Genomic DNA, 25,961 nt, shown 5'->3' with positions numbered 1-25,961 from the left:
TCTTGGGAAACAAATCAAACTAAACTTAAAACAATCCAAGTGCTTAAATTGGAACTATTAATAGTTAGTATCTCTACTCCATAACAAAGTTAATTACTTCCCTCCATTTCAGTCGAATTCTAGGGTAGAATTTACAATGGACAATCAAGCTAATCGTTTGTAAACATAAATTATGGCGTGGCGTACGGACAGGTCGTGAATACATTATTTGCACAAGCTTAACAGTCGTGAATGCAAATGAGTAAGCTCAATCCATATTACCCGACTCATATTCAATCCAAATTAAATTTTGTTAACCCACTATTCAACTCATATTAATGAATAAAGCTCAATCCATATTTTACCCCGACTCATATTCAATCCAAATTAAATTTTGTCAACCCATTGTCCAACTCATAAGTTTGGGTGTAACACATTTTTTACTCGTTTTTGTCTTGGTTAACACATTTTGATCTGTTTAACAATTATTTGATTCGTTTTACTTAATTTAATACGTTTTTGACTTAATCAACACGTTTTTAGCTCGTTTAACTATTATTTGATTTCGTTTGACTGTTTTAACTTGCTTAATACGTTTGTGGTTTTAACAAATATGTAACTCGTTTTAATTCATTTCACACGTTTAACACATTTTTGCACGCTTAACACGTTTAAAACGTTTTTGACATTTTTTACACGTTTAATACATTTTTAGCACGTTTAACATGTTTTAGCATGTTTAACTGTTTTTGGCACATTTAACACATTTTTTCCATGTTTGACATGTTTAACATGTTTTAAGCATGTTTAACACGTTTTTGACACGTTTAACCATTTTTGCCATGTTTGACATGTTTAACATGTTTTAAGCATGTTTAACACGTTTTTGACACGTTTAACCATTTTTGCCATGTTTGACACATTTTGGCATGTTTAACATATTTTTTACATGCTTAACACGTTTTGGCCCATTTAAAACACTTTTGACATATTAAATATTTTTTTGTTTGTTTAATTTGTTTTTACTCCGTCTAATATGTCTTTGACATTATTATACATTTTTTTGTCCGTTTAATATAATTTTGATTTGTTTGAAATTATTTTGATATTTTAATTATTAAATTAGCTGAAGAAATAATAGGTGAGATTAATATGAATTATTTTAATAATATTCAAATTATTCATACTAAATAAAGTCTTAAATATGGTAAACTCTGTTAATTTTCGTAAACAAATTAATTTATTAAATAATTTTAGAATAATAGTGATATGATAATTTTCGATGGGTAGACTATAATTAATAAATATATTTTTAATGAGTTTTAAAATTTTCAATTATTTTTTATTTGACTGTAATGGAGATCAACGTAGTAAAAATTAAGAGTATATAGTAGAGTTGGAAGATGATTAATTTATATTGGATTGATAAAAGATAATTAAATTAAATTTATATATTTTTAAATATTTTAGGTAATCCTAAATTAAATGGATTTGGGTTTGAATTAGTGTTAAGGTTGGAGTTTGAATCAAATCAAGATATCATCACCTAATTATTTATGGGTAGGAATTTGAAATTCAAATTGTTATCCATAGACTTCTTCAAACTTTTACTATGGATAAGATAAAATATTTATGACTAAGGTCTGGGGTCTTCCAAAAGCTTCAAGATCAGTTTAGAACCTTCAGTTTCATATTATTTTTTGAGTGAAAAAAGTTATATCTACAAGATTATGGGTTCGGATATTTTGAATCTCTCCTGTATAATATTTGGAAATTCTGGCTAACATAAAACCCATCTGTATTTGATTTAATTTTGTGTTAATCACTAACAATGAAGTGACTTTTTCGATAGTCACTCTTTGAATAAGAGATTGTTTTTAACCTTCATATTTGTTAATATTAGTTGAGAGACATCCATATATACACATATATTGAAGTTGTTTGATTTATTAGTGACATATTTTTCTAAATTCACAATTTTTTTTAATATTATTATTATTGTAATACTTTTGAATAAACCATCACACTATTATAATCGTATGAATATATTTATTATCTATTAATCTCAATATTTTAAGGAATCCATCATTAATTTATAGGATGTTGTATTAGATATTTATTTACAATGGATGTATACATCAATTCTGAACAAAAGTTTCATCTAAAATTAACTACACATAAGGTACTGATGCAATGAGGCTAATGGGACACATTCTTCATCTTTTCCACTTGTTGATTATATTAGCTCATTTGTTATTTTTATTTTTAAATTATATATATTTATAAATTCTCTATCTATTATCATGATTATTATTTTAATTTCAAATCATTGATTTCATTAATTAAAATACTAAAATATTTTTATTAAATTTAAATTTTAAATATAAAATAATATTTTATAATTATACTAATTAAAAATTCAAATATATTTTTTATTTTTTTTTAAAAAGTTCTAAATAATCAAGATCAAATAAGTTATTATTTTAATGTGAATGTGATGTGAATGTCAAATTGTCAATTGACAACCTTGTATGACCAAATTATCCTAATTTTCTTTTTTCCTTTCTATATCAATGGGGGTGGAATTTCTTCAACCTTATCATATTAATTAATATATCTATCCTTCATTTTTATTTGAAAGTATAAATAATATTATAAACTTATGATTAATATTTAACCTGTTTTCACCTATCTTTGAAAATTTATGGATAAGGACCATATGAGCACCACTATTTTATTTTAAGAAAAATTCTAATAAAACCTGATTATTATATTTGGGTAAGAATGCACGGTAAAATAGTTTATTTTTGGACTATATTTAATTAGTTTGGAAAATGTAACATAGTCAAGTTAAACTTCATTATTATTTTATGGAGGTTGAACTATTTGTGCTAAAGAGATGTATTTAGAAGATAAATATTATAACATCACTGCATTACTAAGCCACATTTAAATCTCTATACAAGAAAATGATTTTAAATATTGAATAAGAAATGTTAGGCTAGCTCAAACACAAAGGGTTTAAGGCATATATGCCTTTCTCGTCATTACCTAGTCCCTAGAGTCAATTGTTTATTTATTTTCATTATTTTATCTTTTAATTTATTTATATCATATATATCCCTTATTTTCATATAAACAAAAAAAAAGTTTATATATATATATATAATAGAGAAAAAAAAAATATAATTTATAATAATATTGTTTTGAAATATTATTTTCTCATTAATTTTTATATATTATTTATTTATTAATTTATTACATAAATATTTATATAATCTTTTTATTAATTTTTATATTTATATTATATATATATATATATTATCTGTCCTTATATATATTTACTTATTATATATATGTATATAATAATTTCATATATGATATATAACTTTTTATATTTATATTATATATAAAATAATATCATAAAATATATAGAAACAAATATTATATATATATATATTTCTATGTATACATAAATATTGTTTTTATTAATTACTTTATGCTTAATTTTTAATTACTTTATTTTTCATCATTTTTAAAATTTTACGAATATATTTAAATTTTATTTTGTAATTTATACACATTACAGGGGTTGGTCTTTATTTTTTAAAATATTAAACAATTATGAAATTTTAGTAAAATCATATTTTTTACATAAATAAAATATAACATTTTAACATTTTAATGAAAACTCATAACGATGTTATATTTAAAATTGAGGGGTCAGCATAATTAGTAATTAAAAGCTTGAAGTGAATAATTTAGACTCCCATAAGTCAAATGACTTCTCATTTTTAGGGATCTCATCCAGACCGATCACCTTTATTACTTAATTGATCACAAATCATAAGTCACATAATTGTACTAGTTTGTGTTTTCTTTTTTGAATTTTGATGTCATTTTGATCGGTTTAATTTATTTACACAACATAAGAGCAACACGACACAATAAGGTTAAACATATTTTTTTCATTGATCTTGCACGAATAGTGTGTCGCGTGGCCTTGGCACGACATGTCAACTAATCACGCTATAGGCACAATCTCGAAATGAGTGAGGAATTAGTTAACCATAATTAAAAAATTATATTATTATATAACAAAATTATATTTTTGTTACTTGAAGTTGTTAGGTCAGATTTTCAAATTAAAAGAGAAGTTTCTTTAATTGATCATCTCAATCTCAAGGTTAGTGATGAATTTTATTTAATTTCATTTTTTTTTTACTAAATTGGTATATATGAAGTGTGTAACTATATGAAATGCATTAAAATGAATTGTGATAAAAAATGTATACATAATAAAGAAGTTGAAGTTGTTAGGTGAGATTTTTAAATTAAAAGACCTTTAATTATTTATTTTTTAGTTAACAACATGCAAGTTTAAGGGATATTTAATTGTGTATTAATTAGTACCTAATAAAGAGAAATTATTATCTCCAATTGTCTATTTGTCTCACTATTCTCAACTATCCATCCATCCACCCTCTTTAATTTGTTTAGGTGTATTAAGTGTACTCTCTCACCTACTCTACATTTTTTTCTTAGCTATATTATAAAGAGCCAAACAACAACCACTATTTTTGATTAATTTCTATCATCTACCAATTGGTTTTAGTTGGACCCCACATTTTCATTTTTCTATCCATTCCTCATTACTTTTTTCATTTAGGGAAGACTAATGAATTATTGAACGACAATGTGTTTTTAATAAATTCTATTTAAATTAAAGCTGAAGTACTTTCTTCATTAAAACACTTTTATTTTTGAAATATAAAAAACTATGCATATAATGTACGGATTTATGCTTCCATGTTTTTGAAGCATTACTTTCTATATTCACTTGGAAGAATTAAAAGTAAATGGATAAAGAACCCCACTTATTTAAAGAAAAAACAAGTCACAGTTTTGATTCCGAAACAATTGTGCGCAAATACTCTTATTCATCCTTTATTTAAAACGGAGAAAGGTACATAAAATTTTCTATGCTGTCAATTAGATATAATTGTTGAATACAAACATGTTTATATGAACTCTTATGAGAATCTAAACATAGAAGTTTGAGATTATTAAACTAATTATGTTTTTGAGCTGTCTTAAATTATTATTTACCTTTACTATGTTTGTGTAAGTTGTATTAAATAATTGTATTTTATGAAAAACAAAATTAATATATGATGAAAAAGCATCTAAATTTCTGACAAAAACAAAAGATTGAAAAAAACAGAGTGTACTCGGGGAATCAGTCATTTTGTCTTGAAGCTATGAACATCATCATCATTATTTTCAATATTTTTATATTTTGCTACCCACCACCATCGTGACCTCCGACCTAGTTTGTAGGACCCACCTAAGTCATAGTCAAATGAACACCTCATTGTATGTATACGTGCCATTATCCCAATCAAAGTAAAATTGAGCGTGTAGACTTAAGTTTCAGTATTCCTGTCTACCTCCTTTTTAGTTTAAAATGTAACTTTCTCTGTTATTCCCTTCAAACTTTGCTAAAAAAAAATAATATATAATTTAATACTTAATTAAAATACTAAAATATTTTATATTTAAAATTATATATATTTATTTTATCATCGTATATTAATGATAGGTCTGATTCAGAACTAAAATATATTTTTATTGTTTTATTATATTAATCAATTTATTAATCAAAATACTAAAATACATATATTTTAAATTATTATTATTTATTTTATTTATATATAACAATACCTTTTAAAAAAATTTATCAAAAAAATATTACCAATAATCATATTTTTCTCCTTTTAAATTATTTAAATAACTTAACCGAACAAGTCCATAATTTCACTCTTACTTTCATTATCCATACTTCATTATTGAAAATATTAAAATATTTTCTATTTTAAATTATATATTTTTTATTTTATCATCAAATCTATATATATAATGATGTTTAATTTTCAAAGTGTCTGAATTGTCGGGTCGAGAACTTGGTTATTTTAGATATATATGTGAGAGTAAATAGATATCTTAAGTCGAATTGTGGGTTGACCCGCCCATAAACTTAAAACGGTTAAAAATAAAATTTAAATGCTATAAATATGTTATGATCTTACAACATAACAAAAACAAGTACAACCCTTTAACCAACTAGACTAATAAGACTTCATATTTTAAATTCAACACAAAATTTGATGAACGTGAGACGTTTTAATAATTTGGATATATACTTGAGGGTATACATCTTAAATTTTATGCTTAATTTTTAAAGTGTTTAAATTACCGAGTCAAGAGTTGTGGTTAATTTGGATATATACGTGAGAGTAAATTAAAAATGATATCACATTTTAACCGTAATTTTTTTTTGATTTTTATATTATTACTCGTGCAAATACACGTCATTCTCCCTCTCCTCTTTCAAATCACTTAATTCAGGACTAAAAATTTTAATAATTTGGATATATACGTGAGGGTATACATCTTAAATTTTATGCTTAATTTTCAAAGTGTTTAAATTACCGAGTCAAGAATTGTGGTTAATTTGGATATATACGTGAGAGTAAATTAAAAATGATATCACATTTTAACCGTAATTTTTTTTTGAATTTTATATTATTACTCATGCAAATACACTCATTCTCCCTCTCCTCTTTCAAATTACTTAATTCAGGACTAAAAATTCTCCCTCTCCTCTTTCAAATCACTTTCAAATCCTTTTTTATTTATCATTATATATTAAATTTTTTTAAAAAAAAATATCCACTTTAAAATCATCACCAATATAATTGAATATTATTATTATTTTTTTTAATTAACCTCCCGTGAATGATTGTGTGGAAACGTTAATTATGTACCTCTCACTCCTCCTTGTACCGTCTTCGTCAACAAACTTTCATCTCCCGCTCCACCGTCAAGATCACCTCTCTCATTTAATTAATCTTTATTATTAATAATAATATCTTCTTACAAAAACAAATATATTATATATATATATAAATGTTTTTGTTAACCAGCACGGAATAATATAACATTTTCCTCGTCATATTATTCCGTTTCTTAATTGTAAATATAAAATTAAATTTATAATAATATGCATATATATATATATTTTAGACGTTGTTTTTAGTGGATTGTTATAGTATTATTTTAACGAGGGATTTATTTACACAGCGGGAAAAGGACCCCACATGACATGACTCAAAACTGTCTTCTTCTCCGTGTTTACTCTTTGAATCTCTCTCTCTCTCTCTCTTTCCATTGCGCCGAAGCTGATGAGCTCCAGAGATCGATCAGATGAAAAGTTAATGAAAGAATATATATATATAGTATATTTGATTCTCATAGTTGATTGGTAGATCTTCTATCAAACTGTCATTCAAAAGCTCTAATCACCATTTTTATACTACTTTGCTTGATTGGAACGGAAACTTTAACAGCTAACTGCTACAAATGGAAGCTATTCTCTTCCTAGATACACCAGGTATCATATCTATAATGACGCGACGCTAGCTATTGCGTGTCCATGTACTGCCATTGGCTGTCCACGACCACGACTTGTTCAAGAAAGAGATCTATCTATCTATCTATCATCTATCCATCTTCGTCTTCGTAAGCAAGTAAGGAATTCTCGACAAACAAACAAACGCTATTAGTTTCTAGGGTTTAAGCTTCTCTGGTTCACGATCTCAACTTTTTTTCATCTCTTGACGTCAGATCAAGCTGCTGCTCACAATTTTGAACGTTATATATGGAAATGTCGTTTGCGGTTGGTAATTATCTTAATGTGGAGAATTTATATATTCATTGTTCATGGAGAAAGAAATGAATTGAAGGAAGTCTGATCCAATTTGACTGAAGGAGAACAATGCCAGGAAGGAAGAGGCGAAAGTTACATCTTAGTAAGCTATATTCATATTCATGTTTGAAAGTTCCATTTAGAGATGAACATAGTCAAATTGGGAAGAAAGGTTATTCGAGGATCGTATTCTGTAATGATCTTGATAATCCTGAAGCTGCTCAGCTCTATTACAGGGGAAATTATGTGTCTACTACTAAGTATACTGCTATTAATTTTCTACCTAAACAATTGTTTGAGCAGTTTAGGAGGGTTGCAAACATTTACTTTTTAGTTGTCTCGTGTGTTTCGTTTAGTCCCTTGGCTCCTTATTCACCTATTAGTGTTCTTGCCCCATTGATCGCGGTGATTGGGGCTACCATGGCGAAAGAAGCTGTGGAAGATTGGAGGCGTAAGAAACAGGTCATTACTAACATCTAAACTTTTAATTTTTAATGCAAAGAGATTAATTTGTTTATGTCTCTGAATTTTTCAGCATAATTTCTTGACAGATTCAGACTGCTAATGATTTCAGGATATAGAGGCAAACAATCGAAAGATACTTGCTTACGAGGGGAATAATTTTCACGACACCAGATGGAAGAAATTACGTGTGGGTGATCTAGTTAAAGTTCACAAAGATGAATATTTCCCTGCAGACCTGCTAGTGATTTCATCAAGTTACGATGATGGTCTTTGTTATGTCGAGACCATGAACCTTGACGGCGAGACCAATCTTAAGCCGAAACAAGCTCTGGAAGTGACAGCATCTCTCACAGAGGAAAGTTCGTTTAAGAACTTTAAGGCAGTGATAAAATGTGAAGATCCCAATGAGGATCTCTATTCTTTCGTTGGAACTCTTGAATACAATGACCAACAACATCCTCTTTCCCTACAACAGCTTCTTTTAAGAGATTCAAAACTTAAAAATACTGATTACATATACGGAGTTGTTGTTTTCACTGGGCACGACACAAAAGTGATGATGAATGCAACAGATCCCCCTTCTAAAAGGAGCAAAATTGAAAGGAGAATGGACAAAATAGTATACATTCTTTTTAGTACTCTGGTGTTTATATCCTTCATCGGATCTGTTTTCTTTGGTATTGTGACGAAAAGAGACAAAAAGGGTAACATGTATACAAGGTGGTATTTAAGAACTGATGATGGAACTGTGTACTATGATCCAGAAAGACCATTTTTAGCTGCACTTCTTCATTTTCTTACTGCACTGATGCTATATGGATATTTGATACCAATATCATTGTATGTGTCAATTGAGATTGTCAAGGTGTTACAAAGTGTATTCATAAATCAAGACAGAGACATGTATGACGAGGAAACTGACAGGCCGGCACATGCACGGACTTCTAATCTTAATGAAGAACTTGGCCAGGTCCACACCATATTATCTGACAAGACAGGAACTTTGACATGCAATTCCATGGAATTTGTTAAGTGTTCTATAGCTGGTGTTGCTTACGGCCGTGGCATGACTGAAGTGGAGAAGTCTTTGGCAAAAAGAAATGGAATCGATATTAAACTTGATGATGCTTCCTCTGAATTGCAAGAAATTAATGGCGATATGGACACGAGAAATCCGATCAAGGGTTTCAATTTCAGAGATGAACGAATTATGAATGAACAGTGGGTCGAACAACCGAATTCTGAACTTATACAAAAGTTCTTTAGAACTTTAGCAATTTGCCATACGGCTATTCCAGATGAAAATAAAGAAATGGGTGAAATCACCTATGAAGCAGAGTCTCCGGATGAAGCAGCCTTTGTCATTGCGGCTAGAGAGCTTGGATTTATATTTTTTGAAAGAACACAAACCAGCATAGCGTTGCATGAGTTAGATTATAAGAGTCGCCAGAAGGTGGATAGGTAAAAATTTCTTTTAGTCTGGTTTTTTGTTTACCTTTTCTGAAAATTTCTTAATTTTTGTTTTATACTTGCATTTCATTTTCATATTTTCTAACTTTAGGACATATCAGTTGCTTCATACCTTAGAGTTCAGCAGTGATCGCAAGCGAATGTCTGTAATTGTAAGGAATCCAGAGAATAAAATATTGCTACTCTGCAAGGGTGCTGACAGGTTTGATCTTAGCATCAATACTCTCTTATGCAATTCTTGGAGAATATTTTTGATAAAACTTTTTAACTGTGTTTGTTTGTCTACTTCAGTGTGATGTTTTCTCTGCTCTCAAATGGTGGTAGACAATTTGAAGATGAGACTAAGGAGCATATAAATAAATATGCCCAGGCAGGTCTACGAACCTTGGTGGTTGCATACCGTGAACTTGGAGAAAAGCAGTATAATTTATGGGAAAAAGAATTCTTAAAGGCCAAGACTTCTGTAAGTGAAGATCGAAATGCATTGATTAATGCAGCAGCTGATAAGGTTGAAAGGGATTTAGTTCTTCTTGGTGCTACTGCTGTTGAAGATAGACTACAAAAAGGGGTAGGTGTTAACCTTCCTATAGTGATTGTCAGAACTCTAGCTTACCATTTTCAATGTTTACTCTGTCTTATTTTTTGGAAAAAAATCTTATTTGATGAAAAAATGGATTATTTGGGGTTAACGATTATATTATAAGAAATAAGGATTCATGATAGTTCTAAATAAATACAATGATCTTTGGGATGACTCATTATCAATGCCTCTCCATGATCTAAAGGTTCCAGAGTGTATTGAGAAGCTTGGAAATGCTGGAATTAAGATTTGGGTGTTAACAGGCGATAAGATGGAAACTGCAATAAATATTGGGTATGTTGAGGACTATATCTATTGTATTTCAAACCGAAAGGCACATTATTTAACCTGAAATATTTTATAGGTATGCATGTAGCCTTCTCAGAGAGGAAATGAAACAGATAATAGTAACATTAGATTCAGTGGACATGAATGCATTGGAGAAAGAAGGGGACAAAGACGCCATCGCTGCGGTCTGATGCTGTTATCATGTTTCTATATTGTTACTGTTAATTCAAGGTATCATTTTAATATTTGATTGTCCTTTTCAGGCTTCAATCGAAATCATAGGTAAACAGATAGAAGAAGGAAAGGCCCGTGCTAAATCAGCTAAAGAGAAATCAATTAAATGTGCTCTGATAATTGATGGAAAATCCCTTGGTTTTGCTCTTGCTAAGAACATGGACAAGTCATTCTTGGATCTTGCTCTTAATTGTGCTTCAGTTATTTGTTGTCGCTCCTCGCCTAAACAGAAAGCTCTTGTAAGTTATCATATGATGTGGACTCCTTGAAATTGTCTTTAATCTTTATAAATACTCTGAAAGGATTCTGGGAATGATATATAGGTTACTCAACTCGTTAAACTGGGAACAAAACAGACGACTTTGGCAATTGGTGATGGGGGAAATGATGTTGGAATGCTTCAGGAAGCAGATATTGGAGTTGGAATTAGTGGTGTTGAAGGGATGCAGGTTTATATTTTATTTCCTGACTTCAATATTTTCTTCTCTTTTGGACTCACATTGGATTCTGTCTCTCTGTTTCTTAACAGGCTGCTATGTCCAGTGATTTTGCAATAGCTCAATTCTGTTTTCTGGAACGGCTATTATTAGTACATGGCCATTGGTGTTATAGACGAATAGCTATGATGGTAATGCACCTGTATCTGTCTTAGCTGTATAATTTCAAAAGTTAAAAGAGAAGTTTAGTGTTTTAGTGAAATGATTTAAATCTTGATGGGATAAGAAGTTATTTGAAATTGATTACATTACAATGGTTTCTTTGATTATTATACTTCAAAAGGAATTAGAATGAGAGAATCTCTAATTCCCTTTCTGATTTATATGGGTTGGTTGCAGATATGCTACTTTTTCTACAAGAATATCGCCTTTGGATTTACTCTGTTCTGGTTTGAGGCTCATGCTTCTTTCTCTGGTCAAGCTGCTTATAACGATTGGTACATGTCATTCTACAATGTCTTCTTCACATCCCTTCCTGTGATTGCCCTGGGTGTTTTCGATCAGGATGTTTCTGCCCGACTTTGCCTCAAGGTAAAAATAAATAAATTAAACAATATTTGAGAAGAGTCTTGGTTGATTGAAATTCAGTTATTGTTTACAACAGTATCCAGTGTTATATCAAGAAGGTGTACAAAACCACCTCTTCAATTGGGTCCGAATCATAGGATGGATGTTCAACGGATTCATATGCTCAACGATAATATTCTTCTTTTCTGCCAACTTCAGCAAACTCCCAGCCTTCAGAAAAGACGGCCAATTGGTTGATTTTGAAATCCTGGGTGTGATAATGTACAGCTGCGTTGTATGGGTAGTGAATTGCCAAATGGCATTATCAATTAATTACTTCACATGGATTCAACATTTCTTCATCTGGGGAAGCATTTTCTTCTGGTATGCTTTTTTAGTAATTTATGGTTATTTCCCATCAACAGTTTCAACCACAGCATACCGGGTCTTTTTAGAAGCATGTGCTCCCTGCCCTTTCTATTGGCTTCTCACCCTGCTTGTAGTTCTTTCTACCCTTCTGCCTTACTTCTCCTACAGGGCTTTTCAGACACGTTTTCGGCCAATGGTTCATGATATAATTCAGATACGACGATCGGAAGGTGCAGAGCTTGACAGTTCCGGTTCGAAAGCTCCTGAGAGGTATGTCTCCGGGGAATTGCCTACTAGGGTAAAGAACAAAATTGACCATTTGAAGGAGAGACTGGTAGTATAATTAATAGGGAGTTACATTTCATATTCTTGTATATGTTTGACTGATTATTGGATAGGAAACTAGAGGCAGTTGAGATCATGAATGTAAAAGTTGGTGTGTGTTGTGTGTATAGTTGATGTGTAGTGAAAGTGTATATGTTTTATCAAAGTAAAAGTCTTGATTGAGACTCTATTTTAATGAAAAGGGCATTGTATTAAAATATAATGATGACAGTGTCACATAATATGAAATTGGGGATTAATTAAGCAATGTATATGATTTAAAATATAAACTTTCAACCACATGCATTCTAAAAAGTTTTGTTCTCATTTGAAGAAAGTTCTTCTTAACATAATAATATTATTATTATTATTATTATTATTATTATTATTATTATTATTATCTAGTGGCCATCAAATGGGTTTTGTCAGATGAACCAACATGAGATGCTACGGAGGGATATAGATAAGTTTCATGTGCCACATTATTATTGATAGTGTTAGTTCACAATTATTGAAGTCTAGGGTTCTCACAAAAAAAAATTTCATTAGTGCAATACAAATACAGTGGGATTTTTTTTCGTTTGTGTTTTAAGGAGATGGAGGTGACCCTTCATCTTTTTACATTGTAAGTGTGTTATTTGAATTTTTTTTTTTAACATTTCTGTATTCATTAAGTTATGTCGGAAACCATTGATGAGTGTTGAAAAACGTGGATTGAGACGGCTAAATTTGCAGATTATAAATAACGACGTTATATTCTTATTATTTTATGGTAAACAATTTATCTCAAATAATCCACAATTTAATGGCGAGCCACTTGACGGATAGGATGGGCTACCCAAGTTAGTTAATTATATATATATATATATATATATATATATATATATATATATATATATATTATTTTCATATATTTCTAATTAAATTTTTATATTTTCTTTATTTATATAGTTAACATTCACTTATTTAAATCATAACTAATTTAAATTCTTACGATTTTTTATTCAATTTTTCTTCAACTATCTTTCGTCTCTCTTAAATCTCTCGGTCAACTCTCTTTACCCTTAGTCTCTCTCGATTATTATTTTTTTATAGTATAAAATTGTATATATTCCCATTCTATGTTTTTATTAATAGAATAAAATGAAAAATAAAAAAAGAAAATTATTATTGTCATTTTTAAAATATAAAGAAAGTTCGTCTACATCAACGATTAACGAAATAAATCTTCAATCTAATACATCAAATACTGAAAAAGAGTAACCTATTTTAAATTTTCCAAGGATTAAAATTGACAATATGATAATTTATATTGAACGAAAGCTTGTTGAAGATATTGTTTCGGATTCTATAGTATATGAATTTTATTTTACAAAGAATAGAAGATTGCAATTTAAATAATATGTAAAAGTTTATTAAATTTTAGAAATTTTTTTGTCTTATTTTTATATTTTCAATAATATATATACAATTATATATATATATTATTTAAATCGAGTATTTTCATAACTTTTTAGATCTTGTATATTTGTTTTATTTTAGTAGGAGTAATCGTGTATAAATTTGATTAATATGTCCAATTATTACCCGTAATAGTGTAAAACATATAATCTTGATAACCAAAAAAAAAAAAATTCATGAATTCGCTTGGCTATCATTTTGACATTATAATATGAGGTTCGATTTGAGAAGCCTATAGATCCAATCAGAAATCTCATTGTCTTATTAACAAATATTCACACACATTAATTTTTAATATATTTAATTAAAGAGTTATGTTTTTGTTTCTATTTAAATGAATATTCATTCCATCAAATGATATAATATCATTGTTTGCATCATTCTAAAAAAACATATATAAACTATGAGAGTTAAGTCTCTTCTACCTCCAAGAGCTCCTATGTTTGAGTTTTGCTACTCATCTTGTTTTAATTAAAGTATTTTTATAAAAATAATAATTATAAGCTATCTAATAAAAATCTTGATTAATAACCCATCATTAAACAACTTAAGTGATTGTTTCTAGAAGGTCAAATTTAATAAATTGAAAATCTTATCTGTTGAACTTATTATTCTATTGGATCTAATTAACTTCTAATAAGTTGATCAAAAAATCTCAACTACTCTCTTACGTACACCCATCTCTAGATTTTGAAGGTTAAATATTTTTATTAGTCTTATTACCGAATAACAACCCATCCTGAATTAAATAAGAATTTCAATTACTTTCACACATAGTCAAATCTTTGATTTAAAATTATTCCAAATTATGATAGACTTGTTATCTCTTGATGTAGTTTGATATATATATTTTTTTTTAAAGATTTTATCCAATTTTGTATAATTTTTTTCTCTATCACGTTACTATAATTCTAACATTATATCACTCATTTTATCAATTAAAATATTATTACTTTATCTTTAAAAAAATAAATTTTAAATACAAAAAATCATTATAATAACATACTTATTTTTATAAATAAAGTTTATTTTATAAAATCCAAAACTAATCCTCAAATAACACATGAAACATGCCCTGATCATAATGTGAAAATCCAATTATATAAAGGTTTAATCTGACATAATAATAAAATACAAAAAGGTCAAATCTAAAAAAAATATTCTTCATATCTCCTTTTCTCATTATGCACATAATTTGCATAATTTAACATGTTTTTAGATTCATTTGTCCAGCTATTACACCATAATATAGACTGGCCTCGTTTTTTAAAGAAACATTTTGATATATAATATTGTATATTTAACATTAAATAAATGATGTATTCACAAAATCTATAATGAAAATTTATAATCTATAAGAAACAACCAAATATACAAAAAGCTTTAAAAAAATATTTACATAATATAATGAAAGTGTAATTTCTAAATCTATAAATGGTATTTTATTCCAAATGACATTAATACCATCAATTTTATTCATGTCATTGTAAAAGTGCACACATTTTTTATCCTATGCAATCAACAAGTAACATAACTCATATAGGATATCACAAGCAATAAAAAGAAAGATATATATGTACATTAATATCTATTTTAGGTTACTAAATAAATATGTGCTAGTGGCACACATTAAATATAAGTTGGTAGTGTTATTTAATATAAGTTTAGTAAATAGATGAAGGTTTAATTTCAAAATAAATAAAATAAAAGTGTAATGAAAAAAATAAATTATTTAATTGATTAAATTACAAAAAAGAAATGATAAACTCATTGAGAGGCGCATTGCTCTCACGTTTCAGAACGGTTATTTTGGGATCAGATATTTTTTTCTTCTCAAAATTACCTTGGCCTTGCCTCATAAATTTTTTCAATATTTGTACGTTTTTAAGTGTTTATTTCGTGTTCTTTCGTAAAAACATCAAATATGAATTAAAACATTCGAAATTAACGTGTTTTTATATTAATCGTACGTTTTCACGTTTTAAAAAAACACGTTATTTTTATTTGATTTTTGACGTTTTTACGAAAAAAACCAAAAAAATGGTGAAAACGGATCGATTTGAAGAAATCGAGGTCGTAAACGGCCTTAGGCCGTTTAAAACTCGTCCATTTCCTCTGGCTTCGCCCCGAAGCGATACTGACGTGCAAATCGTTCGTCTGACTTGGGTATAGAGGCGAAAGACTAATCGAACCATCTAGTGGCTGGTTCCCTCCGAAGTTTCTCTCAGGAAAGCCAGATCCAAAAGCTGAAGTCTTCCTAAAGTTGAACTTGCGAGTGCCGAGCTTCCGAGTGCCGAAATTTCGAGTGCCGAACTCCCGAAAGCCGATCTTCTAAAAGCCGAGACGCCTAGACAGACGTGCCCTCAACCTAATGGCTTTAAGCGCAACTTGCGTTCAAAAACTCGATGGTTCACAGGATTCTGCAATTCACACCAAGTATCGCATTTTACTACGTTCTTTATCTATGGTTCAAAACATTTTTTATTTTCTCTCTTTTTTATTCATGTGCATCTCGCCGAATATTTTTATTTTTTCTACTATCCACATGTCAAGGTGAGATTTTTTTTTCTCTCTATCCACATCAAACATTTTGACTTTTGAGTTTATCATTTTTTGTTACAAAAATATTGATTTATTAAAATTATTTAACACCTGTATAAACTCCAAACCCGTGTGATTGTGACTCCATTGATGGAATTAATTCAACATATAACCAACACCAACCTTTTCTCGTTTCTTCCAACAATCTCTCTCTCTCTATAATTGCAGAAAGGAGATAAATGGAAGAAGAAGATGATGATGAACAGCTAAAGTTGCTATCAATGAAAGATCTGTTTGTATGCCCTAGCTTCAGCAGTTACAGCGCTGATAGATTTGCTGATATCGCAGCTAAAGTTGGCGAAGAACTTAGAACAGAAGGCGAAGAAATTGATGAGGAAGATGATGATGATTTCGAGTTCTCCTTTGTTCGTTGCTGCGATGATGATCATGATTTTGGAGGAGGAGACAATGAATTTGGTGAGGTCTTTCCAATTTTCAACCGCGATCTTCTTATTAATGTAAATCAGGGAGGCGAGGTGAGTTCTGATGCGTTGAGTATTAAGATTCCATTGAAGAAGTTGTTCCTGGAAGATCGAGAAGGCGATCCTTCGTCGTCTTCTTCTTCGTCGGAAGTCGATGAGTTGGAGGCAATACCTTCGGAAACGTACTGTGTATGGAAGCCAAAAGCGATTGAAGCATCTCCTAGCACATGTAATAAGAGTAGATCTACTGGATCGGGATCAAAACGATGGAAACTTCGAGATTTACTTGGCCGAAGCAACAGTGATGGTAAGAATGCATTCGTATTCCTAACGCCGAAAAGAGATCAGAAACAGAAGTCGTCTGAGAAGATGGAGATCTTGGAAGAAAGACGAAATTCGAAGAATAAGGAGAAAGCGAAGGTGAAGAGAGTACTGTTGTCTTCGCCGTCGCCGGCGCCGGAGATGCAACAGCCAGTGTACCTGAGAAAGAGAGGAGGCATGAAAGAAGGAGACAAAAGGAAGTCGTATCTTCCGTACAGGAAAGACCTCGTCGGTTTCTTCACTAGTGTGAACGGGATCGGAAGAAGCTTTCCACCATTCTAATCAACTTCACCATGATTCTTGCTTTCACATCCCTTTACAGATAAATTAATATATATTATTATTATTATTTAAATAAAGAAGAAAGATGACCTTTTTTCTATTTTTTTTTTTATTTACTTTTCACTCTAGTATTATTAGAATTTTGTATACTAGTAAATTAAAGTGTTATTTATCTCAAATAGAGCAAATACCGAATTTAAAAAAAGCACTTAAATTTCTAAATAATGTGAAACGACCACAAACGTGTATTTCTCTTTCAAGTGTAATGGCAGACAGATAATTACAGCACACTATGAGCGGTGAGGTTTAAATGCAGCTCATCAGCTCGATATTTATTATAAATATTTCATTTAATAAAACAATAATGAAGCTAATAATATTACAAGAAATCTCATACTCTCTTGTTGAATTAGTAATATTTCAATTGAAATTTGTTACAAGTTTATATATTACTATTTTTTTTATCAAATGATTTAGTTTAACCTGTATTCAAATTTGAGATAATTGTTTTCTAGAAGGGATTTAAGAATTAAAATTATGGTAGACGTGAAAAAAATCTAAGTTTACTTAAAAAAAATAAAAAAAATGTGGAATAAAATGATTAAAATAAGTTTTGCTATTTTTATTTTGTTTAGAATAAGAGAAATAAATTGACACATTTTTAAAAATTAGAAAGTCATGTGAATTTTGAAGTAAAAACAAATAATAATGATTCGACTGAATTGAAGTACACATAAATCCTAACAAAGATATGTTCATTTGGTTTCTTTTAAATTAAAAAATAAATGAAGTTAAAATAACTAGCATGTAATCCGTGAATTTGCACGAGTAATAATGATATAAAATTCGAGAAAAAATATTACGGTTAAAATGTGATAGCATTTTTAATTTACTCTTACATATATATTTAAATTAAGCTCTCGACCTAACAATTCGGACAATTTAAAAATTAAGTATCATTATATATATAGAGAGTAATTAGTTAAAAAATTAAAATGTTAAAACGTTCCGCGTTTATCAAATTTGATGTTAAATTTAAAATATAAAATCATTTTAGTCAAATTGGTTAAAAGGTTGCACTTGTTTTGTTGGGTTGCAATTTCGAAACATACCTATAACATTTTTAATTTTATTTTTAATTGTTTTAAATTTATGGACGGATTAACCCATAATCCGACCCAAATATCCGTTCCTCTCTTATATATATATACACTGAAAATTAAGTATCATTATTATATATATAAATTTTATTGATATAATGGTTAAATATAAAAAAAAATATCATTTAATTTATTAAAATTAAATTAGGTTTAAAATAACTATGAGTTAAAAAAAGAAATAATAATGATTTATTAAATAATATAAATATAATAAATAAATGTTTTCAAAAAGGTAGTTAACTTCATTAACTGAAGAAGGTGCAAAACCGTGAAAGTTAACCGTAAAAAGAAAGCGGGCCCGTTTATGCCACGTGGCGTAGATTCTTATCTCCTCTTTCTCTGATCACCCCTTCTTCTTCTTCTTCTTCTTCTTCCCAAAATCCCTTCATTCTGATCCGGATCTCAATCTCCATGCATTACTTCTACTGCAGTCTACAGTCTTCTTCTTCTTCATCTTCTTGTGTTCCCATTGCGAGCTAACCACGAAGAATTTTGATTCATTTTCTCTATCTCTCTTTTGGGGGTGTTAATCCCACTTCCATATTCAGAGGTGCATCTCAGAAATCTTTATTCTCATTCTATTTTACTATCATTCAACAACACAATACAATACAAGCAGATGAATGTAGAACTCGTAGTTGCTAGATTATACATTATGCTAATAATACTTGTTATTTCAATACTAAAACCTTCTAGCAAACCATCTCTGTAGGTAGATAACGTCATGTCCATCCAGCATTCGCCTCCTCTCGGAAGCTTCGCCGGCCGAAAAATTGTGGCCGGCCTTTCAAATATTGTATGGGGAGGGGAATTGTGCTGGTCTATGAGGAAATCGAGGATTACTTCTGCGAAGAAGCTCCGACTTAACTCGACTGGTCCTAGGGTTTTCGCGATGTCAGCTTCGTCCAGCTCGACATTTAAGATGAACTTGAATGAATACATGGTCACGCTGGAGAAGCCGTTGGGTATTCGATTTGCTTTAACTCTTGACGGTGACATTATAGTTCATTCTCTTAAGAAAGGGGTTAGTGTTGTTGGCGATAATATTTAATATTTGAATTAGTTGTTGACATCAAAATCTAATTTCATGCTGCTTCCTAAATCCTCATTTACTTAGACAGTGTAATAATTAATTATGCAGGCTAATGCAGAGAAGTCGAGGATTATTATGGTGGGTGACACTTTGAGAAAGGCGACGGAACAATCTACTGGAAAGCTCATCGAGATCAATGGCATCGATGATACCGAGTATGTAATTAATACTTGCTTTAATTCCTCAGTATATACTTTTGGTCTTTGGGATTTGGTAAGGCTGGGATTGGGTGGAGGGTGGATTTGCATCTTTCCAGAGAAATCAAAATCAAAATCATCTTAGAAAGGAGTTTCTCATAAGTAAATCTACTTTCCTTCATTGGTCTTATTATATGGTTGGTTTAAAAATATTGCTGCACCCACATTGGAGGACTGAACTATAAATGTATAGATAATGTAGAGATTTTTTCCTTGCTAGTATTTGATTTCCTTGATGACCAAATTGTACAGGAGACGTACAATTGCTTGTTTTTCTCACATTGAACAGGTATATTTCTATGCTCAACAAGACCTGTACTCAAAGAAGCAAATATGTTGCTTCGACTTTATGCTTTTCTTGTAGCTTAGGTGTAATATTGTTTTTTTCATGGTGCAATAATTTATGCTTCTTATAGTTCAAAACACTGTGTATGAGGTACACAATGCATTTTGTAAGCAGCTAGTAAGTGTGAAGTTCTATTCTGTTTTCCTATTCAAAGGTTTTAGCATTGTTTGGAGAACCAAAACTTTGGTTTTGTTCTGTTTCCACAGGTGCATAACAAAACAGCAATCTGGAACTTGTAGCCTTGTCTTTGAGAGACCCTTTTCGCCATTTCCTGTCCAACATCTGCATCCTATAAATGTCATTGACGTCCTTTTCAATAAAGGCCGTGTCCCTGTTTCCACATGGAACAAGAATATCTTAGTTCCCAGTTTGAGAACATCCCATGATGGCAACGGAAATTCTGGGTTTGTTGTGTTTTCTTCAAAGTTCTTGGATGTCCAAGGATGGGAGGTTCTAAATAAGCAAAAAGGACATGTTCAGAAAAGCAACATTTCTCTGCCTTTTTGCCAACTTGTAACCATTTTCTCTGAGGAAGAATTAGGAGATGTTGATTGGGCTCATGGAAACTTTCCATTGGAGGAATATATTAAGGCACTGGATCGTTCTAAAGGAGAATTACACTATAATCACAATCTTGGAATGCGTTATAGTAAGGTATGGTTTTGATCTTATTCTATTTATTTCTGTCTACTTCCGTCCTAGTGACACACGCCACCACTGATCTCATGCTGTCTAGTGTTTTTTGTTATGTAATTTCTTTTATCCTCTCTATATGGAAGTCATGGCTGTGGGGTGTTATGCTAACTTCCTATATAAAAAAATGATAAAAATAAAATTTCCTTCGTTGGTTGAGATTACTCCAGCCATGACTGAATGCTAGCCGTAGGTTTCTTTTTGTAGGCCTTTCCTTTCTTTACCTATTCATGTGCCAAATTGCTCACTTTTACTTCGAAGTCATTATACTGATCAAACTTGTGGATCTTCCTTTGTTTGGTTAGTATTCTATGTCACACATATGGCTACCACATATTAAACTGCTTACTTTTCAGAAGAAGAAGAAAAAAAGTATTGCATGTATACCTTGTAATATTGTAGACTTTACTATCTTGAGAGCAGCATAATTTTTATCAAGATGACATCAAGTTATAAGATTAACTCCAAGATGATTCTTTAGATGCATAACTCATTTGTATATACTAACTATAGTGATTATCCTTCTGTGTTAGATAACAGAACATATATATGTAGGGTCATGCATACAGAAAGAAACTGACGTAGAGACCTTGGCCAAGAAGGTACAATATTCTTACTGAATGTTCATTATTATAAATATTGGATAGTTTCTAGAGAAAAGATATGATGTGATTCCGAGTTAATTATAGAAGTATTAAACAAAATTCTCATTGTGAAGTGATATTCAATCATGTTCACTTCTAAGAAGGCACAATATTCTTACTGAATGTTCATTATTATAAATATTGGATAGTTTCTAGAGGAAAGATATGATGTGATTCCGAGTTAATTATAGAAGTATTAAACAAAATTCCCATTGTGAAGTGATATTCAATCATGTTCACTTCTAAGAAAATAACACTCGTCAATGGGTGTGTTTTTTACTAACAATCATGCTGGTGTACTAATGCAGATGTAAATAGTGCCTTTTAATAGTAAATTTTCTATAAATGCTATTTTGTATTGTTTGCAAATTGATTTCCTATATGTAACTCCTTATTTGATTAAATTAGAATTAAACTCTTCACCAAACTCCTTATTTGGATTAAATGAGAATTAAACTCCTCACCAAAACGAAAATCTATAAATGATACTTTATTTCCATTTGTTGAAAGCTTTTTGGAACAGAAACTTTTTTCTGAGTCAAGTTTTGGCTTTATGGATGTGGGCTTCTTATGCCAATCCTAGGTCTTTGTTCAGTCTAACGATATTTTGTTGGTGAATCTTCTGAAGCCCTTCCAAGTTATATGTGAGAAATATACGTAGGGACTGTTTTATGAAATTGAATATTTCATTTGAAACCATCTTCAATTGTAAATGGAGTTGCACAGGGATAAGTATGAAACTATCTTCAATTGTAAAAGGGGTTGCCTTTCATTCACTGTCATGTTTTCTTTTCATTCTCGATTGAAGAAGATTTTCAGTGAATCTTTCTCATTTCATTTTTCTGGTTCAATTTCTTGTTCACTACGGGACTGGTAATCTCTGTTTCAGGGAATTACTGCTGTGATGAATTTCCAGAGTGAAATTGAAGCGGAAAATTGGGGAGTAAATTGGAATTTAATCAATGAGACGTGTAAACAATCTAACATCCTTATGATTAACTACCCTATAAGGTAACTTCATAAAGTACGAGAAGAACGGTTATGAAGTTTGTATTCTTATGGTCTATATTGTTCTGCTGGTGTTCTTTATTTGTTCACAAGGTGTCCAATTACCATGCTTATTTAGATTTGCCAATACAAAGTCTCATTCATTGTATCACTCTTAATCTATGTATTCCCTTGTTGGCAGAGATGGAGATTCATTTGATATGAGGAGAAAGCTCCCATTTTGTGTTGGTCTTCTTTTACGGTTATTGAAAAAGAATCACCGTGTTTATGTTACCTGTACTACTGGTTTTGATCGCTCCCCTGCTTGTGTAATTGCGTATCTGCACTGGATGACAGATACTTCTCTTCACGTCTCACATAATTTCGTCACTGATCAACACTCCTGTAAGCCAGACAGGTATTGAACACTCCTCACTCACTTCTATAGATTATTCCATTTGCTCATGGTTCCATCCAAGGATCTCATCTGAACCATGTTGATGTGCAATATTTCAGATGCCCTTTTTTATTTGGAAAATGGTCAACTTTGTATTAAAATAGCTTGTGAACTATGAAGTGCATCCTTTTTCACAGTCAAAAGAAAGACAGTAACAAAGAGTAAAAGTTAGATTGCGATCAAATAATAAAAACGTTTTCAAATGGGCAATTCAAGTCCCAATGATTGGTGCATAAATATTAAAAGCAGAATACTTATATCAAGGACAATTAGTTTTATTTTCTTATACATGGGTATATAATAACAATTAGTTTTGTTGTAAGGAAATTTAACGAATAATTTTAACTGTAGATCAGCAATCACCTGGGCTACATGGGATCTTATTGCTTTGGTGGAACAGGGGAGACATGACGGACCTGCAACTCATGTAGTGACCTTTGTGTGGAATGGTCAAGAGGTTTGTTTGTCTCTTTCAGTTCCTCCAAACAGAATTGGTTAGAAATAGTGTCTGAGATAGGATTCTGATGGTGCAGTTTTACTGTGTTCCTTGGAAATGTGTAGGGAGAGGATGTACGGCTGGTTGGTGATTTCACAGGGAACTGGAAAGAACCAATTCAGGCAGTCCACAAGGGTGGCCCTAGATTTGAAATTGATGTCAGACTTTCACATGGAAAGTAAGAGATATAAACAAAACTGCCTAATACTCTTTTCAATAGATTTATTATGTTGATGATCTGTCTGTGTACATTTTGAACTGGTCGGTCGGTCAGGTACTATTATAAGTACATAATAAACGAACAGTGGAGACATTCAATGGCTTCGCCTATTGAAAGGGATGAAAGTGGTAACGTGAACAATGTAATTGTTGCTGGTGACACTGCAAGCATAAAGCCGGTTTCTAGACAACAAAAGAAGGTAAGTTAGGTTAGGTTAGGATTAGGGTATTTAAGATCATGATAAGATTAATTGGAAAAATTTGAATTATATATACATGGAATATTGTCGTAGGATGCAAATGTTGTGAAGGTTATCGAGAGGCCACTAACAGAGACGGAGAGGTTTTTACTTGCAAAAGCTGCAAGATATGTTGCTTTCTCCATTTGTCCAATTACACTATCACCCAAGTAACTACCACTTCTAAGGAACAAAGTTATCTTTCTAGGTCGGATGGATCTTTACATATTTTTTGTATTTTTACATTTTTACATTTTTACAATATTACACACAGTCTCAAATTGATTTTCTTTCTTACTCCACAAATTAAGTGTAGAAAATTTTGAATAGGAGGTGATGATTTGATTGATTTCTTACTCTGATTTTATAGTTATTATTATGGGGAAGAATGTCAATTTTACACACCAAGTTGTAAGAAGGTGTCAAATTTACTTATCAAGTATCAAAATTCTATTTATATATACTAACTTGTCAAAAAGTGTCAAATTTATTTAAAATAACGAAAAAGTTAAACGGAGTTACAAATTTTGCCACATGTAATATCCACCTATTATTTATTTATTTTTAATTTACATTACTTTAATTTTTTTTCCATTAAAAAAAAAACATCCAAATTTTTTCTTTTTCTCTCTTTACCCTCAACTTTTCATTCTAATTGTTCATCTTCCTCTCTAATATGAGTAATCTATTTTTTTTTTGAAATCTCTATAATGTTCACGAACACCATTTCTATAGCTCTGATCGTCTATTTTTGTTTAGGTTATAGCTGAAATTAAAATTGATTTGATAGAGTATGTGTTACTGCAGTGAAGATTAAATAATAAAATAATGAACTAATCATCTATAAAGATTTTTTTTTTCAACTTTTTCCGGAAAATTAAAGAACCAGCTATCTCGAAGTCAGATAATAATATTGTGACGGAAGAACAACTAGGTGGCTCGAAAAACTGTGACGACGGTGAAGGTGGCGGAACAGCCGAGCATTTCTACAAGACTTGTAAAAGATACTGGACAAAAGGTGGGGCCCTCCGTAGTGTACCAATCGGCAGCGATGTTGAAAAGATGAAAAGATGAAGAGATGAAGAAGAACAATTATAATGAAGAGTTGATGATAAAGAGAGAGAAATAACAAATTTGGATGCTTTTTTTGAATGAAAAAAAATTAAAGTAATGTAAATTAAAAATAAATAAAAAATAGGTGGATATTACATGTGACAAAATTTTTAACTCCGTTTAACTTTTCCGTTATTTTAAATAAATTTGACACTTTTTGACAAGTTAGTATATACAAATAGAATTTTAATACTTAATGAGTAAATTTGACACCTCCTTACAACTTGGTGTGTAAATTTGACATTCTTCCCATGGTTTATTAATTTGATGTTTGATTAATTATTTAATAAGAATGTAAATATATATATATATATATAATAGGGGTGGGGCCAGGATGAAAAATTATATGGGGCTGACTTCAACTTGCATATCAGATTTAACTTTTTATGTTCCGTTTTTTTTTTTTCAATAAAATTTCCACGATTATTAGAAAATGGAGACTCGTCGTGCCCTCTCAATGCACACGCTTGCAAAGTGAGCCACCGAGTGCTTTCAGTAGTTGCTGTAAACCGTAAGCCGTAATCTGTTATTTTGTTTTTCATCTGAAGACTATGCATTAGATTATCAAGATATTCAACTGCCTTATTATGTGTGAAATATTACATCCTATATACATAACAAAAGAGCATCTATCCCCATCATTAACTCGCTTTCAATATTTGAATTCATCTATTGTAAATGTAGGTTTTTGGGGTTGATTATGTTCAAACAAGAAACATGGGAAATAAAAAGCAGCATCTTTCAAAGGA

At 30.3% G+C, this 25,961-nt stretch overlaps 3 protein-coding genes and 1 pseudogene across 5 annotated transcripts; 3 read left to right on the top strand and 1 right to left on the bottom strand.

The window, feature by feature from the left end:
- The first annotated feature begins 7,228 nt into the window (after positions 1-7,228).
- Positions 7,229-12,666, top strand: LOC124913913 (probable phospholipid-transporting ATPase 8). 3 transcript variants are annotated; one of them, XM_047454348.1, is made up of 12 exons: positions 7,229-7,568; positions 7,666-8,209; positions 8,322-9,673; positions 9,774-9,884; positions 9,974-10,250; positions 10,468-10,556; positions 10,627-10,735; positions 10,814-11,023; positions 11,108-11,233; positions 11,314-11,412; positions 11,621-11,812; positions 11,886-12,666. In XM_047454348.1, exons 2-12 carry the CDS (start codon positions 7,817-7,819, stop codon positions 12,498-12,500), a joined length of 3,573 nt encoding a protein of 1,190 aa, XP_047310304.1. In that variant the 5' UTR covers positions 7,229-7,568; positions 7,666-7,816; the 3' UTR covers positions 12,501-12,666. The 3 variants fall into 3 exon arrangements, with proteins under 3 accessions (XP_047310304.1, XP_047310305.1, XP_047310306.1); XM_047454349.1 differs by lacking the exon at positions 7,229-7,568 and having other exon boundaries at positions 7,608-8,209; XM_047454350.1 differs by lacking the exon at positions 7,229-7,568 and having other exon boundaries at positions 8,068-8,209; positions 8,299-9,673.
- A 3,617-nt stretch (positions 12,667-16,283) lies between these two features.
- On the bottom strand, positions 16,284-16,435 carry LOC124916836 (annotated as a pseudogene).
- Positions 16,436-16,722: 287 nt separating this feature from the next.
- On the top strand, positions 16,723-17,568 carry LOC124916166. Its single transcript, XM_047456898.1, has one exon. The coding sequence runs from the start codon at positions 16,723-16,725 to the stop codon at positions 17,566-17,568; it is 846 nt and encodes a 281-aa protein (XP_047312854.1).
- Positions 17,569-19,426: 1,858 nt separating this feature from the next.
- Positions 19,427-24,352, top strand: LOC124915077 (phosphoglucan phosphatase LSF1, chloroplastic). Its single transcript, XM_047455727.1, has 10 exons — positions 19,427-19,752; positions 19,870-19,976; positions 20,571-21,018; positions 21,591-21,659; positions 22,591-22,712; positions 22,891-23,106; positions 23,497-23,602; positions 23,707-23,819; positions 23,916-24,060; positions 24,154-24,352. The coding sequence occupies exons 1-10, from the start codon at positions 19,453-19,455 to the stop codon at positions 24,271-24,273; spliced, it is 1,746 nt and encodes a 581-aa protein (XP_047311683.1). The 5' UTR covers positions 19,427-19,452; the 3' UTR covers positions 24,274-24,352.
- Positions 24,353-25,961: the final 1,609 nt, after the last annotated feature.

Source organism: Impatiens glandulifera, chromosome 9 (assembly GCF_907164915.1).
Source record: "Impatiens glandulifera chromosome 9, dImpGla2.1, whole genome shotgun sequence".
NCBI lineage: Eukaryota > Viridiplantae > Streptophyta > Magnoliopsida > Ericales > Balsaminaceae > Impatiens > Impatiens glandulifera.
Note: the sequence above shows the minus strand (reverse complement) of the source record. Positions and strands in the feature narration are given on the sequence as shown.